The sequence below is a fragment of the Ptychodera flava genome, chromosome 7, assembly GCF_041260155.1.
Source record: "Ptychodera flava strain L36383 chromosome 7, AS_Pfla_20210202, whole genome shotgun sequence".
In the NCBI taxonomy this organism is placed as follows: domain Eukaryota; kingdom Metazoa; phylum Hemichordata; class Enteropneusta; family Ptychoderidae; genus Ptychodera; species Ptychodera flava.
Window position 1 is genome coordinate 44,042,806 of NC_091934.1, and position 18,068 is coordinate 44,060,873.

Consider the following 18,068-nt stretch of genomic DNA (forward strand, 5'->3'; position numbering starts at 1 on the left):
ATACGACTGTCTTATCCTCTTGTCCATTTTAGAATTTGTTGCTTTGCAATTTAAATAAATTCAGGTGACATTTCCAGTACTTGACTTCAGCTCTGTGAGGTTGAGTGAGCTGCTTCCAAGGTGCTATGTTTAAATTGAAGGAGATTTGTTGCGCAAAATGGGCTTACACGCATACCGTGTGCTGAATCTTAATGCAAATTGTGGTGTTGACAGTGCAATCGGAGCGATAAATACAAATACAGTCAGTTCGTTTGGAAAATAGACAACTTATTCCAGGCATGTGACAGCTTTGCTTATCCCATGGAGGTCTCTGCTACCTCCATGCTTATCCTCAGAGTAAACTGATATTAGGTTGTATGCATCTCGAAACTGAAAAACTTAAACTTTAGCCCAAACTTTTTTTGAGGAAACTGTAAACCATTCTTTTTCAAATGGGGAATAAAAATCATGAGTCACAGAGCAAACTTTGTTGCAAGAGAAATTGCGTAAAATTTACCAATATTAGAAATTCAAAATGGCAGCCAGCCCTGTGTTCACTCTATAGGGAAAAATTAAATTTTTGATTTTCACAGAAATAAGATGGTGAAAATATTATTTTTTCCAAAAGCTTCAAAAATGAACCCTAACAAGTGGTAGGTCAAAAGGGAAAGTGGTAGGTCAAAAGGGATATTGTAAAAATTGAGATTCTGAATGTCTGTCCCTGAGACACACTGACTTCCTTAAGCTTTCAGATATTCTTGACATGTTTAGGACAAGCTGAGTTGTATTCAGGACACATTTTAGTCTCATGAGGGACAAATACATCATCAGACTTGAAAGACATGAACATTAGCAGACTGTGTGTGTGTGTTTATGGCACCTTGGTAATGTCTTGTCGGTGAGTTATTGCAGCTTTGACACTGCAGTCACATCAAACAAAGTACTTCACTTAGTCCAGTTCATCAAAGAACACATTGGAGCAGTTAGCATTCCGAGTACCTCACAAAATATTGACTCTACGGCGAAACACACTCTGGCTCTCAACCACTCTGTCAATAGGAAATTTATCGACTGCATTGACCAGAGCTGAAAATTGACTCATATGGTTATGGATCAGTCAAGAAGACTTTAAACAGACTCCCTGAAGTGTGTCCCTCTCTGTATGTACGTATCTGGTTCACAGTCATTTATCACAGATGAGTAAACAACGACTGCAGGTTTCCTCTGATAATCAAATTACATTACTCAGTTCATTTCACATTGGCAGCAGCTGTAAGTGTTGATGATATTTTCAGTGTTTATAATATTTCATATTCCTAAACCTAACATTTGTTTGTATTCAAGCTTACCTTTACAACAGTGATAGGAAAAACCGCACCTTTAAGATTCTCGTAATAGTCTTATGTATAGGTGCGCTAGAGACACTTAATATTGCTAATATAAAATTATTAATATGTGAATCAGAAAATACATTGCAATAAATATTATTATCTGACACAAAGATGTTACTGTACTTGTGAATTTCAGCCTATGTAATAAGCTATTGATGCAGAAGTCATTGTCTGGTGAAAAGTGATTTTGCCAATTTCATTGATATGTATCAGTATATCTAGATATAACTTTTACTGATCTATTCTGTTCTATTCACAAATTATTACCAACTGTATCAAAATTAAGGTAGTATGCACCTCAAAACTGAAAAGACCTGAACTTTTCTCAGATTTTCCTTCTTGAAACCATCAATCATTCTCTTTCAAAATCAAGAATAAAGTCAGAAGTCACCAGGCAAATTTCAAATTACTTTAAATTTACCAATATCTGAAATTCAAAATGGCCACATCCCTGTGTTTACTCTATTGGAAAAATAATTAAGCGTCCCATTTTCACAAAAATAAGATGGTGAAAATTTTATGTACACCAAGTTTTAAAATAAGCCTACACAAGTGGTGGATCATAAAGTATTTGCAAAAATTTTCGAGTCCGAATATCTGTCCCTTTGGTGTTTTCTACCATAATTTATGTTTCAATGATAAGTTAACAATACTCATAGTTTAATTACAAAGGTTCTGCTGTGGGGTATAGATTATTTGTATGTGTCAATATGAAAAGAGTTAAAAGAGATGAATTATAGTCATTTCAACACTCAGTGAAAAAAAAGGACAAAAATGGAAAAGTTACAACCACGACACCTTAAAAGGGTCCAATCTGTTGGCGGCTGCACAATTTTCTTGTTGATAAAGATTGCCTCGTCCCAAGAAATTGACATTGAAGACATGTCAGGCAAATGTGAAGCATAAGTTTGCATTTGATGCATATTTATAGTTCACTAGTTTTGTAGCTTTCTAATCACTGCAATTTGTCAAATAAACTTTGGCTGCCTCCCTTTGTTTATATGAAGCTGTTTGTCTCAGTTACCAGTTTCAATACAGCCACCATTTTAAAAATTTGGATATGCACCAAGGATGTTTGGATTTGTTGTGCATAGCAACAGACCCATTATATAGGTTCCATAGGCACAGTGGCAGGTGGGATGGTCCCCCCCTTTAAAACAGTCATCAAGTCAAGAATCCTAAATTTGGCCAATAAACTTTCTCTTTATTTATAAGTAATATATTGACCCCCTTATGACCTGTTATACCACTGATCCAGTTACATATATGCTACATTTACTAAATAAGTATTAAAGTCAATAATATATATATCAGCACATCCAAGTTGTCAAAAGTCATTAATGAACTGTATAATGACCTGTAAACCATTTAATATTGGTTTTAGTTTCATTACTGCATATTTAGATCACTGTACATGATGGCAAGGCTTAGGAATATATTTTTGGCTTCCTGTAATACCTGTGGATCTAGCTTGTGGCATTTAATTCTAAAAGCTGTTAAATTTCTATATATAGTTGGTAAGACAGGAAATTAGAATTATGATGGATGATGCACAGGAAAATCAATAACCTTTCAGTAGTTTTGTAGAGTATGAAGATTCCCAGCAATGTTGTTTTAACCCTTTCACCACAATGGTTTAGCCCAAACCCACCACAATGGTTTAGCCCAAACCCACCACAATGGTTTAGCCCAAACCCATGGTATCAGTGCTGTGATTGCAGACAATTTGGTGTGAACAGCTTATATGATCTGAATTTCCATTAAGTTAGCATTAATTAAGCAGCATGTCCAATTGTTTTTAATAGGGTTTGTTAAACCAACATAGATGCAAATAAGTTGAAATTGTGAAAATGGTGAATTCTGCTGTCACTTAAAGAATAATTTGAAATCAAGTAATATGGATATGTATGTAATGGGTTAAACCCGGAATATGAGTGGACCATAGTACAATCAAAACCACGCGCAGAAACAGATAGAATATGTATATGTATTCATGTGAAGATCGTTTATCCATTGTATTTTCTTGTACTAGCATCATATAGCCTCTCTCCAGCATCCATTTTCATAGTAGTTGAATTGCATCATTTTATTCCAGAGTAGGCACGTATCCAAGATGATTTCAAAAGCAAGCAATACTGTAATCACAGTCATATGAAATCAATATCTTTGCTTGTAGAATAATTTTAAATCAAGCATCTTCAATAAATATGGATGTAATTTCAAAGTTGGATATATTGGATAATTTTATTTGAAAGCAAGTACAGTCTCTATTGATTTCGTGGTAAGGCATGCCAGTCGGCAAATGACGTATTTTGAGGCAGCCTTTTATCATTTTATGACAGCAAACATATCTGTCATAAGTCTCAGAAGAGAGAAAAACCGTGAGCTGTCAATAGTACCTCAGATTTGATAATTTTCTTCTTCTTTGACAGTCAGTTCTAAAGACACGATAGATTTACGGAAATAAGATTTACAAATACTTATCTGAAAATTCTCCTCAGAAAAATGAGCATATGAAAGTGTTTAGAGTCAACAGTTTAAGAGAGAATATGATCAAAAATCTGTATTCATTGCGTAACTAATATCATGTCAGTTTATTTTGTGACATGTTTAAAGTTTTGCCACTGTGTCAAAAGGTGGAAGTAGTTTGTGTACATGGAATAATAATAAGAGGCAATACCCGTTTAAAAGTTACCAACTAGGATTTGAATTCCAAGGAATGGACACACTCATGTTTTCGTAATCAAGACAAAATCAGATTGGCCATCAATATTATTCAGTTCCATCATCTCCTGTGTTCGTTTTAAGTCTTATTATGCTTTCTGTAATTGCATGTTGACTGTTTTGGTAGTTATAGGTACAAACTTTAAATGGACGAGGTTCATAGATGTACACTGTTCATGACTGGCCATTCAGTATGTGAAATATCCGTGACTTGTCTTACTCTGCTGATTCTGTCAACCAACACTCCTAAGCACTGAGCATCTTCAAAATAGATTAACATGGTAAACTCTGTTATGAATCGAAGTCGTGAATCAAATTGATAAATTACATGACGAAGAATAGAAATATTTGATTTACTTGCAATCCAAATGCTGCAAAATTTATGCATCGAAATGCATAAAAGAGTTTCTGAAAACATATGTCACAAAGTTAATTTGATATTTGTAATAAGTGGTCCATGTAATGGAGAAAGCCATCATTTATTCATATTGACTTGGCAAGTATTGTTTTACTAATATTCTTATACAGGTTAATAATAATAAAACCATTATCAGTAAAAATTTTAATACAATTAATATCAGCAGGAATATGTGTGTATTATTAAGCAATTTGAAAGGAGACAATTTATCAGAAGGAAATAATTATTGTCGTGGGGTAATAAAATCAGAGGCATGTATTTCTTTGGAGGGCAATAATGATAATGTGGTGATCCCTCAAGTTGAAAAACAGTTATGTATTGTTGGCTTTAGGTGGTAAATAGGCCTTGAAATAAATAATGATCCCACAATATCTTGGCGATATTGAACAAATTGAACAAGGAAATGAAGTATAGAGATGAGAAATTTCTACATGTCACAGTGAAACACTGATTGCAGTGATAAATAAAAGTCATGTCTCTTCCCAACAAAAAAAAAGATTCTAACTACTGACTTGAAGCTCTAACTTTTCTTCTGATGATAGTCTGTCTTGAAGTTGCAATTGATCTACGTCACCATACTTGAAATTGTTTTTGTCATACTTCAAGAGAGGAATGCCACGTGTCATATGTCATGTCTCAATGAAGACTTTCCTCTAAAGCATCAGTTGAATTCATCATTGATGCTGGTACTACCAGCTACAACCTAATGACATGTTGCTAAAGGGCCAGTATGCTAAGTTTTGATGATTTTTTCATATTTTTATTTTTATGTCAATCGCAAGTTCTTATTCTACTCCAAAAGAATGTGAAACACCCACTATTTAGCTTGTCAACATAACGTCTATATTTGTAAAATGCACTGTTATTGTTTACATTTGAATTCTAGTCCAGACCAGAATTCACTTGTCAACAATATCAATACAGTTTACACATGTACAGGCTGAGTTGACAAGCTGAATATTGTGTATATCAACATGCTTTGGAGTGTAGAACAAGAATGTATGATAGACTTAAAAGACTAAAATAGTGAAAAATCTTTAAGTTAGAATCACTGGCCCTTTAATATCTCTGTGGGGCTCAGTTGCCGTGTCAAAACACATAGAAAAGTAGTTGGTTTTCAATCTGGTAAAATGATCCAACTTAGATGATCTAATAATAATACTTTTTCATTTATTTTTATTTGTTTCAACAGAGTAAAAGAGACACACTTCACGTGACGGTGAAATGGTTTTATCGGCCGTCAGAAGTGCCAGATTCTGTATATCAACTTCTAGTGCAAGACAGACATATTGAAAACAGTGAGTATGATTGAATTCCCAGCTTTTTCTCAAAGGCAGATTTGAGAACCACAAATACAAAACTATCTGTGTGAGACATCAAAATAAGTGTGAAAAAATCCATATTCCCTACACTGTTAGTAGATAACCACTAAAGTCATCATAAATTGTAACCTTATACAAAATGGGAAAAAAGCATTATCAAATTTGACAAAAAAGGTAAGCCATGTCTGGAAATTGAAAGACTTTCATATAAACTTTATGTCAAAAACTTTCAAAATCAAACAAAGTATTTGCACAAACTATTAAAAATCAGGGATCTCCTAGCAAATTTTGGTACTTTAGGGAAACAAACTAATTGAAATTGAAAACTGCTACCAATCTAGTGTAAACTCTCTGGAGGAAAAGTAAATTTTCTTTTTCACTAAAGGAAGGCAGTGAAAAATTTATTATTTCATAATCTTCAAAATGATCCCCTACAAGTGGCAGACCCAAAAGAATTGTAAAGGTTTGAGAGAAAATGCGTTTATTTTACAGGACAAAATACATTTATTATTAAAAGTAGCGTGTGCCTTGGAGACAGATATTCTGACTGTAAAACTTTCTTAATATTCTTTTACTTATCACTTGTTGGGGTTCATTTGAAGTTATGGAGTAAGTAATGTTTTTGATAGCTTGGTTTTATGAAACTCATTTGTTTGAATCCAAAATAAACAAATACAAAAAGTCAAAATATGCCATCAGCTCAAATTATCTTGATATTCTCTTATGATCTATTCATCCAACCACTACTTTGTCACCCAATTGCTTGAGATTTGTATCTTTCTTACATAATTAATTTTGTGTCATGTACAATTATCTTGTTAGTAGTAAACTTATAGTAACAGTACAATAAAAAACAAACTTCAACTATAAAAGTACAGAAAATAGTAAACATTTTTGCAGTTGAAAGAGACCAAGCTGTTACAACTTGTCAAAATCAACCCTATATATTCTTTGTATTCTAGACCATAATATTTTAAACCTTGAAATGACATTTTTTAACTATCACCAAAATGCCGTTGTTCAAGATTTTTTTATCGGAACTCTTTGCTGGGACATAATGCTAGTTAGTGAGTTTATGTGGTAGTGAAATTTTCAATTTTCATAATTTTAATGCAGTTCTGGGTATCAGTAGTAATGGGAACAATCTTGAATGCTCTCAAGTATTGCCAGTACTTTTTACTTAAGGGAGTTCGCGCCTTGAAAGTGAATGACGTAAACTTCTGCTCAAACTTTCCTTGAGGAATCTTTCAACCATTCTCTTTCAAAATCAAGAATAAATATTGGGGTAACCAAGCAAATTTTGGTACTAGGGAAACAACAAACTCAAGATTTACCGATAATTTACATGTAAAATTCAAGATGGCCACCATCCCTGTGTTAACCCTACGGAGAAAAGTACAATTTTCGAATTTCGAAAAACTAAGCCGATAAAAAGTTTTCTTACACCAAGAGCTTTAAAATGAACCCCCACAAGTGGTATATCAGAAGAGAATTGTAAAAGTTTGAGAGTCCAAATTTGTGTCCCCGAGGCGCGTTCTGCCTAGTCTCATCACTGCTTTGTCTAGATACCCATATTCCAAGCTGGTCTCAACTTCTGTATACATGCATTCCCAAATAGTCGTGGAGAACCAGCACTTGCAACATAGCCTTGACAAGAATACTGCCCTCTAGTGTCACACTCTGCAGCGTCCTTGACTCGAGGTCAGAGGTCGTATCACTTGTAATGGCTGACATTTTCTGGATTTCATTGTCTATGACTGAAGATAAAATTCATTAGTTGGTTAATGTCTGACATATCGAACACACCGTCTGCTCTCTACACAGACTCAGGGATTTCTAATCTCCTCAAGGATCAGACGATCAAGGGCAGAGAACTGTTTATTTCGGATGCCAGTGACTCCTATCCAATCTCAGCTCTCAGGTAAGATATTTTTAAACGATAGCATTTAAACAGCCAGCGTGTTCCGATTGCTGTAAACCATCCATGAGATTTTCATATCATCAAAAATGCTTTCATTATATATCAGATTTTTTTTTGTCTGTATGTCGACATGTAAATATTTCATGAGTTCAATAAAAGTGGGTTGAATAAAACGACTTTGCCATGGAAACATCGATGATATAGGTCACGTGTGTGTTCAGACAAAGAAAAAAACTTCAGCCGGCACAAACAGAAGATTTCAATAAGATTCAAAAAGTTTGACTTCCTCATATCAGAGCCAATTGTACCTTGCCAGTGTTGATCAATTTTGACTCTTGAGAATTCAGACAGCTCAAGTCAATTCTCAAAATATCATGAAACCTGAAAAATTAATGTTAAAGACAAACTAGCCAAGTTGGTCAGTTTGTTTGAATAATTGCTGCTAAAATCACGAAAGTGCTCAACTTTCGATTCATTATATCGTAAAATTATTGTTCAAACATTGATCTTTGAAATAAACACGAACAAGAATGAAATGGCTGGACTTGGATGATGTCCATGAGTGAATTAAAACCTTCATGTCTGGAAACACTGTCTAATCTGTATTGCTATGTGAGCCCAGTTGTATCTGCATTTGTTAAATAATAATAAAAATACTGTGTTGTTATTCTCCAACTGTTTAATTAACCATGCCACCACCCTGGTTTGGCCCAAACCCATTGTTTTCAAACTTCAAAGGTCAGTATGGACCTGTTTACAGGGAATCAGGGCGATCAGGTTAACTGTCCTTTTTGGATATCCAGGGATTTGCAGAAACCAAAATTTAGTGGCCAGATGCGATACGTAAAGGTTCCAAGCAATAATTAGTTTGATATTTTTTGTGGGTGATTCAAAATGTATTTTTGCAATAATATCCTTGTCACATAATTTCTAGCGTTACACAAATCAATTGTAACCAAAATTTCTCAACAACGTTGTTATAAGGTTTTAAAACATCTAGGTGAATTATTTGGAAACCTGTAGTACCAATTCTGTTGACCACTAATATAATAGTGTGATAGAATGATATAACATTTGCCAATTACCCTGAAATCTGCATGGGTGTTATCTTTAAAAACAAAATTCTGTGAAAAGTCACAACTCTACATCATCGAAAAAGTAAACAATCTTTATAGACACCAACTGGAATATGGCAAAGGATGACAAAGCTCTAACAAATTATAGGAGGTTTTTGACGTTTAAAATTGAAGTATATGAGTAACAGAATTTGAATAAGGCCATGATTGCCACTATGAATATTGTCTGATAGAATATGCTAATTATTCAATATCACTCATTTGCATATGAATAATATCACCATAGTAACAAAGTTGATCACCTAAACCTACTAAGGTCAATCTCACCTGACAGTTTATTTCGTAAATTTTCCATTTTTTAATCAGAATGTAATCTCAGACAAAAGCCAAGCTAACGATGATGTATTATGGGATATGATTTATTCCCAGTCTGTTCCCCAGACTATTCCACAACTAATGCAATTTGAAATTATGGATTAGACCAGGTATCCCAAATCCTGTTGGGAAAACTTTGAAATACTTCTCCCCATTTTATGGTAGTCTATGTAATCAGGTCATTACATTCAGTATTTCAGCACACCTTTGTTTCCATGGGAACATGTACCTGTATTATGGACACTTTTTTCAGGGATACATCTTTGTTTACAGATATCCACTATAGATAAATTGATAATATGTAAGTTTCAACCGGCACTGACATATGTACAACAAGTGTTGCTAGGAAGATTTTTTCCACAACTACTTCATTGTGAAAATTTCAGTAACACTGGTGACAAAAAGTGATAATGGCTAATTTATTTTTGGCCAACTTTGTGTCCTGTACAAAACATCTCACCAAGACAAAGTTGTGGGATTTAAACTGGCAGGATAATAATTTCACTTTACGTTAAAATAGACCTGTAAGCTTATAATGATAAATATGACAAGTTTAAATATTTTCATATATTATCAAAGTTTAATTACGTGAGGTCTTACTCCTTACCATCATTTTCATTTCATGAATTATTATCTCATGAAAATTCTAATATAAACATGGAAATATCGATGTCTTTGTGCACTCACATTTATCTATACTGAGAAAACCTAGGATTTATTGAAAGTGAGTGTTGATATTTTCACTGATAACATGTGTATTAAAATGACAACACAGCCGAAAATGTTATGTGAAGATGATGATGCTGATAATGATGATGATGATGATAATGATGATGATAATGATGATGATGATGATAATGATGATGATGATAATGATGATGATTTCTGTTGTCATTATTTTAATTATTATTATCGTTGTTGTTGTTTTATCCCAAGAAGAATCTGTTTATTTTCCTCTGACTAACACATTTAAAATCATGACTGATGAGTTCAAAAGGAAATGCACAAGTTTATTGAGTCCTCCTTTCTTCTCAAAATTAGAACATATTTCTGGAGGTTCAAATTTGAAGCAAGTTAGCAAGTGTAGAAATTTACACGTGTAGCCGGTTGTAAAGAAAGGGCACAAGGGACTTTCGGCAGTCTAGGTATCACCCAGTCTAGGTATCACCCACAGGCAGTCTAGGTATCACCCACAGGCAGTCTAGGTATCACCCACAGGCAGTCTAGGTATCACCCACAGGCAGTCTGGGTATCATCCACAGGCATCTATAGAATGGTGAAGACTGACTTGTATCATCATTGTTGATACTGTATTGTATGTGCATGTACAGGATGTACATGTATATCCATGTCCTACACTATCTGATGAGACTAGGCAAGATCAGAAATAAGCACTCCTTAAACTCTGTGAGTTGTATTCGACATAATGAAAAAACAAAAAGACACAATTCTGTAAAATGAAACAAAGTAAAGTAAATCATTTCAAAATACACTGACTGTGAACATGGAATAGTCAGAATGGCAGTTTTTGATTTTCAGATTTTTAGCCATCAGTGGTCAGAGTGGAAAAAATTATCAGAAGGAGTAGCAAATTGTAGCACGCAGGAGGAGGGTGAAGATACAGAGAGGGAGTATCCCTCCTTTCATGGATGAGAAAAACATTTACAGAGAAATTGCCAAAATTAGTAAATACCAGATGAATTTGACCATCATCCAGCTAAAAATGAACTCACTGTAGGTGTACCGTGTTTCACAAAACATGTGATCAACAAAGAAGCCATACTGCACATGCAGTGAAGCCTTTCACAATTGAAATGAGTTGAAAAGGTAGTTCTATCTTCTTTGATTGGAAAATGATGGCCAGTGAATGATCTCAGATGAAACAGATTGAAATTGAGAAAGCAGTCAGAGGTTTCATGTGTTTGTGTTAGGGGTGTGTTGGATTCATCTTATCAATCAAAAAAGACGTATTTTATTTTACCCAGCAATGTGCACCACAGTCAATATTTATCCAGCGTTTGAGATTTCATGAAAATGCAGCCTGCTTGTAACACCAGACGGTGCACCTACAGGTTGCCATAGTTACCAGCATACGGGCAGCTCATCAGAGCAGAAAATTCAACCATGGAAGGAATCTTTAACAAACTTTGCCAAATGAAATCTTCCCTGCCACAGAGAATATTTAAATTGATCACCTGGGTCTCCTAAGAAATTAAAACTAAGGTTACAATGTACTAGGCTGTAAAACCCTTTATTACTATAAACATTATGTTCACTACAGTCTATAAAATCTTGTCTTGTTGTTTTACTGCGTACATTTAACTATGAATACTGCTATAGTCTAGTAATATGCATGTTTTTTTGAAAACTTCAATGTCAGAAAAACAACATTTTCTATCCTTCCTCTGTTATATGACAGATTATTATGAAAATTGGAAACTAAGTTTGTACAATCATACACTTGTTTCGTACATTGCGTTCAGAAAAAATCCTTCAAATGTTTATGCAAGGTTTGACCAGGGTCACTCCAGAAACGTGTGTGGAGTGACTGTGCTCTGACCAAGAGATTTGACACTATGATGTACGGTAGTTACTGGTAGTACAACTATGATTATATTGTACTTATTATAGGTAGATTGGTTAGAACAACAGGCATGGCTTTTCTAAACAAGCCCACACTTTACTATTCTAAAAATTACTGGTTGTATATATGTTGATTTGCTTGTCTCAATCTGTACAACATGTTAACAGTTATGCAAACAAAACAATAAATAAGCTTTCATAAATACAGCACTACAGGTCTTACTGTTGGCTGTAGTTAGTTTCAGTGGAGACAAGGTGTTCACAGAAAAGTGCATTACACATCTAACTTCTTTGCTCTTTCCTACAGTACCAGTATGTTGTAAAAAGTCAATTATTTTTTGTATTTAGATACCCACTCTGTTTATTGTCTATCTGTAATAAAACTATACATGAACCCTGTTTCCACTTTCTCTTCGGTCCACACAACCCCCACCCACACCCAAGTCATTTTCGAATAGTGATGGATAAATGTTTATAAACAGGGAACTGAGTTGAAGAGTTGAAATTATAGATTTTCGAGACAAACTCCACAGAAATCAATTTTAGAAGTTTGGATTGAAAACCTGCAAAAAATCAAAAATTTCAATTCTTGTTTCACAATGTTGATGATATCACCCACTAAAAATAATACTATATATAGTATGATAAGGGGGCGGGTCTCCTATTAAAGTAATGTATACCATTTCATCCAATGAAAGACAACCAATACCAGTGTGTTCTGACAGTTCTTGTTTTTATCAGCAATGAATGGTGATGTGAGACTGACAAAAAATGTTGCGTGGTCACTTGACTGTGAAAAGGCTTTTAATACTCATTTTTTGGAGATTATTTTGTGACATGCAGCCCACACATGGCAGGAGTTTAACATACTGAAAACAGCAAACCATATTTTAATTATTTGGTTACTTTACTACTTTTCATCTTCTGAAATTCCATACTTCCATCCAATACTGCAAGTAACAATCAATCAAAATGCAACAATGTACCGGTAAATATTGACAATTATATCATACCAGTACAGTATATTAATGGTGCAAATACTGCAATCTGATTGGTTGAGACAAGAAAATAACCATGCTATGTTGCAAATATAGCACGGTTGGACAGGCATGAGCTCTCAGGTAGAGAAAAATTCCTTTCAGAATTTGAATTTAATTTTATGATATAATTGCAAAAAACCACTTCAGCTACGGGTATACCATTTTGACCAGTTTGCTCCATATATGCACTTGCTATTGCTCCTGCACGTATGCCACGAACTGGTCAAAATCTCATAGTGTACCGATCGCTAAGCGTGGTTCTTTTTAAGTTCTACAACAAAGATTATACTAACTTATATGGAAGGTAATGGTATACTTGAGAAAATTGAGGTGCAAGATGCAACGCAGTCAAATAATTGATGGCTGTTACAAAATCAACGTGTTTCTAATATTCACCTTACAGTAGGGTCACAGGTCAAATTCATTTGACCTTTCAGTGTCACAACACTGCAGATGTCAACCTTTGCTAAACAGCAGAGTCATGATGTAACTAAAAGTGGGGGTAGAGGTCAAAGTGCAAAGGTTATCCATTCTCGAACATATGGAGAGTGTACACATTCAATCAGATTCACGTTGAATTCATTTTATATTCCAAACCCATCCTACTACAACTTTGACTTACTGGTTCTCAAACTTTCTACAGTAGTTAGTCATAACACTGTCACTATTGTCACCAATTTTATCAATTTAAACTGCCCCTCCATTGTCGTGACAAAATATTGTGTCTGTCAATCATATCATTGTGATGCAAGCACCAATCAACACAAGAAATTGAAAAAAAATCACCAAAACTGAGAATTGTTTGTGACAGTGTGTTTATTTGCTGGGCTGAACATCCAGTCAACTATAACCATTTCAGATTCAGAATGCAAAATGTACTGAGGTGTTGGACGATGATAATAACCTTATTGATGTATAGTTCAAGATTGCCTTACACAGAATATGCTGAACCCTGTATAGTACAATGCTATGCAAAGTGCTACTTCATCATGGAAATGAAAGTGATCAAAATGCAATATCTTCCAATCTCTGGTTGCCATGGTTACGACACAGGGTCTCACGCAAATGATGTCACCGGTGTTCTGAATATTGATTTCCTTTCTCCACTTTCCTCCCCCAGGGGTAAATGCAAAGTGCATCACTACAAAGATATTCTAGGTGTCAGGGACTTTGATGCTGCCAAGGAAGACACTTTCTTCTATGTCATGTGCTTGGGTACAACCCAGAAACAAGGTAAGAAAAAAATTTCCTGATAATGTAAGATTGAATTCACAGTGGTTCCGTATCGACTGAAGGCTTGTATAAAGCATCTTTTCAATTGACTTCAAATTGTGATGTACAACATTAGGCTTACAGTTGTGCGAGACTGACACTGTTAATACCCGCACCTGAGGGGTTTGAGCGTTATGCGTTTAAATCGCTGTATTCTGTACCAGTCTCTGATTCACATGTAAAAGCCAGTCGTCTGAACATTGAAATGCCAGGTGTGTAAGAAGTGTCTGATGTTCACTTATCAGATTTGGAATGAAATGCTCATTAGAGATAGTGGGTTTGTAGAGAATCAAAACCTGCATGTAGTATTACCTTGCATGTAGTAGAGTGAGATTTGAAAATAATGCTGTCGAATATTGTAATGAAAAATAGTTTAGCAGAACTGTTCCAAAGATTCTGAATATTGGGTGATTTTACTAAATTAATTTCCGTGTAAAATTGGAGAGAGATGAGTAGTTTTGCCGCACTAATGTAGTAATGATTTTTGCCCTCTATGGTTTGGCCTCACTTCAGTTGCCCCCTCCCCCTGATTTCAACTCCATCACTCCTCTTATAAACACAGTGGTCTTGATTTCCACTGTAGATAATAGGGTTGTACCATTGTACAGGGGCTAGAGGGTTTTAGTTGGAAGGAAGACCTTAGGAGTTCAGCGACACCAAACAAAAATCGCTGTCATGGTATATATGTGGCCTGTATTTATTCCATGACACAAACTTACGTTTGCAATCATTCACCAATTGTAAGCATATTGTCAATGAGAATCTCTGATTGAGCTTTGTATGATGATATCGCGGACACTAAACTAACCATATTTTGATTTCATGAAAAATAAACATTTCAAAAAAAACTGTCCTTGATTGATTACTGGTCAGTTGAATATGGTCTGTAGAGTTTGTTTTGAAATTATTGCTTTTTTCTCTCAAATTTCCTTATGTATCTTCATTGTGAATGAGTTTATTTTTAATATTTATAAAATTGCCGATTAAATTCAATCTTTTTATTTCAAGAACTATTTGAATCAAAAGTTTACATCAAAAAAAGGGGCTCAATTATCAAAATAGGCTTTGATCTTGTGCATTGACTCCCAGCCAATCATATTGCTCTACATTTATATATAGAAAATGTATATCAGGGAACCAATCAAAAAACTTGTTGCAAAAATGTTTCAGATCTTTATTCATCCCAAATGATCGATGAGCTGGCTCTTTTAGGTAATGATGTTGTGTGTATATCAATATTGTACAAATATTGTATGCATATTTCATCCTAGTAATGCCCTACAGTTACTGTTTTAATGGCTCTGTGTTACATGATATGGCTGTAGGAAGAATGATAGCCATGTCTGAAAAAAAAACGTACAATATGTTCAGTCCATATACCTTTTGAGTTGTGCAAGCTTTGATAGATGCTGAAAGACTGAATAGCTATCTCAGATGAAACATCACATTGTTTGATATTTTGAAACGAAGAATTGAAATTAATTTTTAACCTTAATTTTAATTTTAATCATAAAGTAAGTATATTTTATTTCCATAATGATGAGTAATTTTGACTTGTATGATATCAACTGACGAATTCAATACTGTAGTTGCCAGGCTTGGTTGTGCAGGAGGTCAGGTTATCTTTCTCAAAAATGTATATATGATGAATCCATGTGTTACGGAATGAAAAAATTACGCTCTTTGCAAATTAAAGTGACACTGTCCTTATGTAACAAGTTTTAAACATCTTTATATTAAATGAAAATGAAAATTGAGGGAAAGCAGATGGTTTTCAAGGCGGGATGTTTGCGGTGTATTTAGCGTGCGACCGCTGAATGTTGTAATCAGTCAAATTGATGCCATTCTAGGAAGTCAGCCAGAAGGAAGGCCACAACACACTGCACAGTGCTTCCAAACATATTTCCAGTGTGTTCAAACTCCCTGGCATAGTTTGCGAGATTGTCAGTGATGAGCATTAAATCCTTGAAACGTGAAATTCACTGGCCCACTGTTGAATCACAAACTTCTCTCAAAAGGTGCATTTCAATTGCACATGACCAATGCATAATTGCAAGTTCAAATATTGACTATTTGTGATAAATAACAAGTTTAATACATGTTACAAGAGGACTATCAGTTCAACTATAAAACTGATTAGTTGTTCACATAATTTTACTGATGTGTAGGTTTATATTGTATCCAAGTTCACATCATGTCCAACCAGCGTTTCAAAAGATATCAATGTTTATTTCCTTTTCAATGAAAATTAACTGATTAATCCAATTCATTCCTTCCCTGCATGGCAAAATAAACTTTTCTGTCAAAAGTGTCAAAAGTAGGATCGGTACAAAGGATTTGGTTGCCATGGTTACAAAATTGGGCAGGGCCGTCTGTGACAAGCACTGACATGAAAAAAACAAATTCTTTCCTCAGTACAGGATTTTGTTGTGTGTCTTTGAAACTCTGAATTTAGCATAAGATTTTAATACTGTTTGTTTGAAGAATAAAGTTAAAAGTGTCATGACCACAGAGCCAGAAATCAAGCACAGCAAGCATGGCTTTGGTTAAAGATTGACTCACCTTTAACGCAGGTATATTAGATACAGTGAATTGCAATTATATAGCAATAGTGGCATGTATTGATAGAATGGCACATTAGAATAATGGATAGGCAATACCTTACTGATTACAAATTGATCAACTGTCACGTTTTGACCTTTCCTGTCAGTCATTCTATTCTTTGTCATTTGATTGGTGTAACCTGTGACATAGCCTATCTCCCAAGGGTTAAAGGTCAACAGGACCCGACAAAGCCCCCAGTAAATTAGACTGCAAAGCACAACAGTTAAATTTGTTTCTCCTGCAAGTAATATTTATTTTGTCCGCAGCATCTGCGAATTCACCTTTGAATTTCAGCATTTTGGTTGTGAATTAGTTCAAAGATTTCATCAACAGTATGTCAAATTAACAACACCAATTGAACAGTTACCAGATGAATACTATTGATGCTTCATTTAATTTAATTTTTTTTGTAAAATGAAGAGTTGGTTTCATAATACACCCAAAAGTTTCTGTTTTTGACTGATCAAAAGTTCAACAGTGTGGATTGCAAGATATAATTACTTGAAACCTTCATCCTTTAAGAGAAACAGGTTATGCCACATGACAATAACTACTTGTACGGTGAAAAGTGCTATTGTGTATTTCAATTAATGCACTTGGAACATTTCCCAAAGTTTGTGAACAAAGAGAAAACTGCCAAAAATTTGTGTGAAAGAGTTAGAGTTACATGTGGAAAGGAATCTGTCACTTTCTGAGTAATTTGTACTGCCATAAAGGATTCAACTCAGCATGGAACCATCATATCTTGATGCACCGTGACCTCTTCATTGGGTCACACAAAATATATTAGAGACAGCTCGGAAAACGGATCTCAGTTGTCAGTGGGGAGAGCCAGAGGTGAGAGATGTCAATGTGTACCCAGCGTCAGAAGTACTACGTTTTACTCGGAAACACTTTTCAATTTGATTTGATGTGACTAGATGTGGGCTGCTCATGCTGATTTATACACAACCGGTGTGTAGTGAGATTTTCAGATGTTGTGTGGAGGTACAAGTACCGTGTGCGGAGCTTGTTAAACTGATCAATATCCTGTCGTCTTTTCTCTGGGTTTTGTATCGTGCCGTAGTCAACTCAAATGGAAGTGAGATTGAGTTACTCAGACATTTGTGTGTTCTACAGAATAGCAAGACACTTAAACTCTAAAGAAAGCTATAAGTATGTCCGCTGTGATCTCCAAATCCCTCTGTTGCATATCAAACCAACTCTATTATACTTAGCAATTCATGGAATCCTATCAGTAGTGTTTGCGTAAGGCTCTCACTATCCCAGTTATTTTTGCCACTTTCGTTGTTTTAAATAGACAGGTATGTGCATCAAACTGTAAACAGAGACAGGCAGACTGATTTTACAACAACATTCACTG

General features: G+C 34.8%; 1 protein-coding gene across 1 annotated transcript in view; it reads left to right on the plus strand.

The window, feature by feature from the left end:
• The window catches only part of LOC139137642 (arginine-glutamic acid dipeptide repeats protein-like), a 165,344-nt gene that overhangs the window by 66,950 nt on the left and 80,326 nt on the right, over nucleotides 1–18,068 (plus strand). Inside the window, 4 exon segments of the mRNA XM_070705841.1 lie at nucleotides 5,705–5,810; nucleotides 7,659–7,755; nucleotides 13,950–14,031; nucleotides 14,034–14,062. Coding sequence (XP_070561942.1) covers nucleotides 5,705–5,810; nucleotides 7,659–7,755; nucleotides 13,950–14,031; nucleotides 14,034–14,062 — 314 coding nt within the window.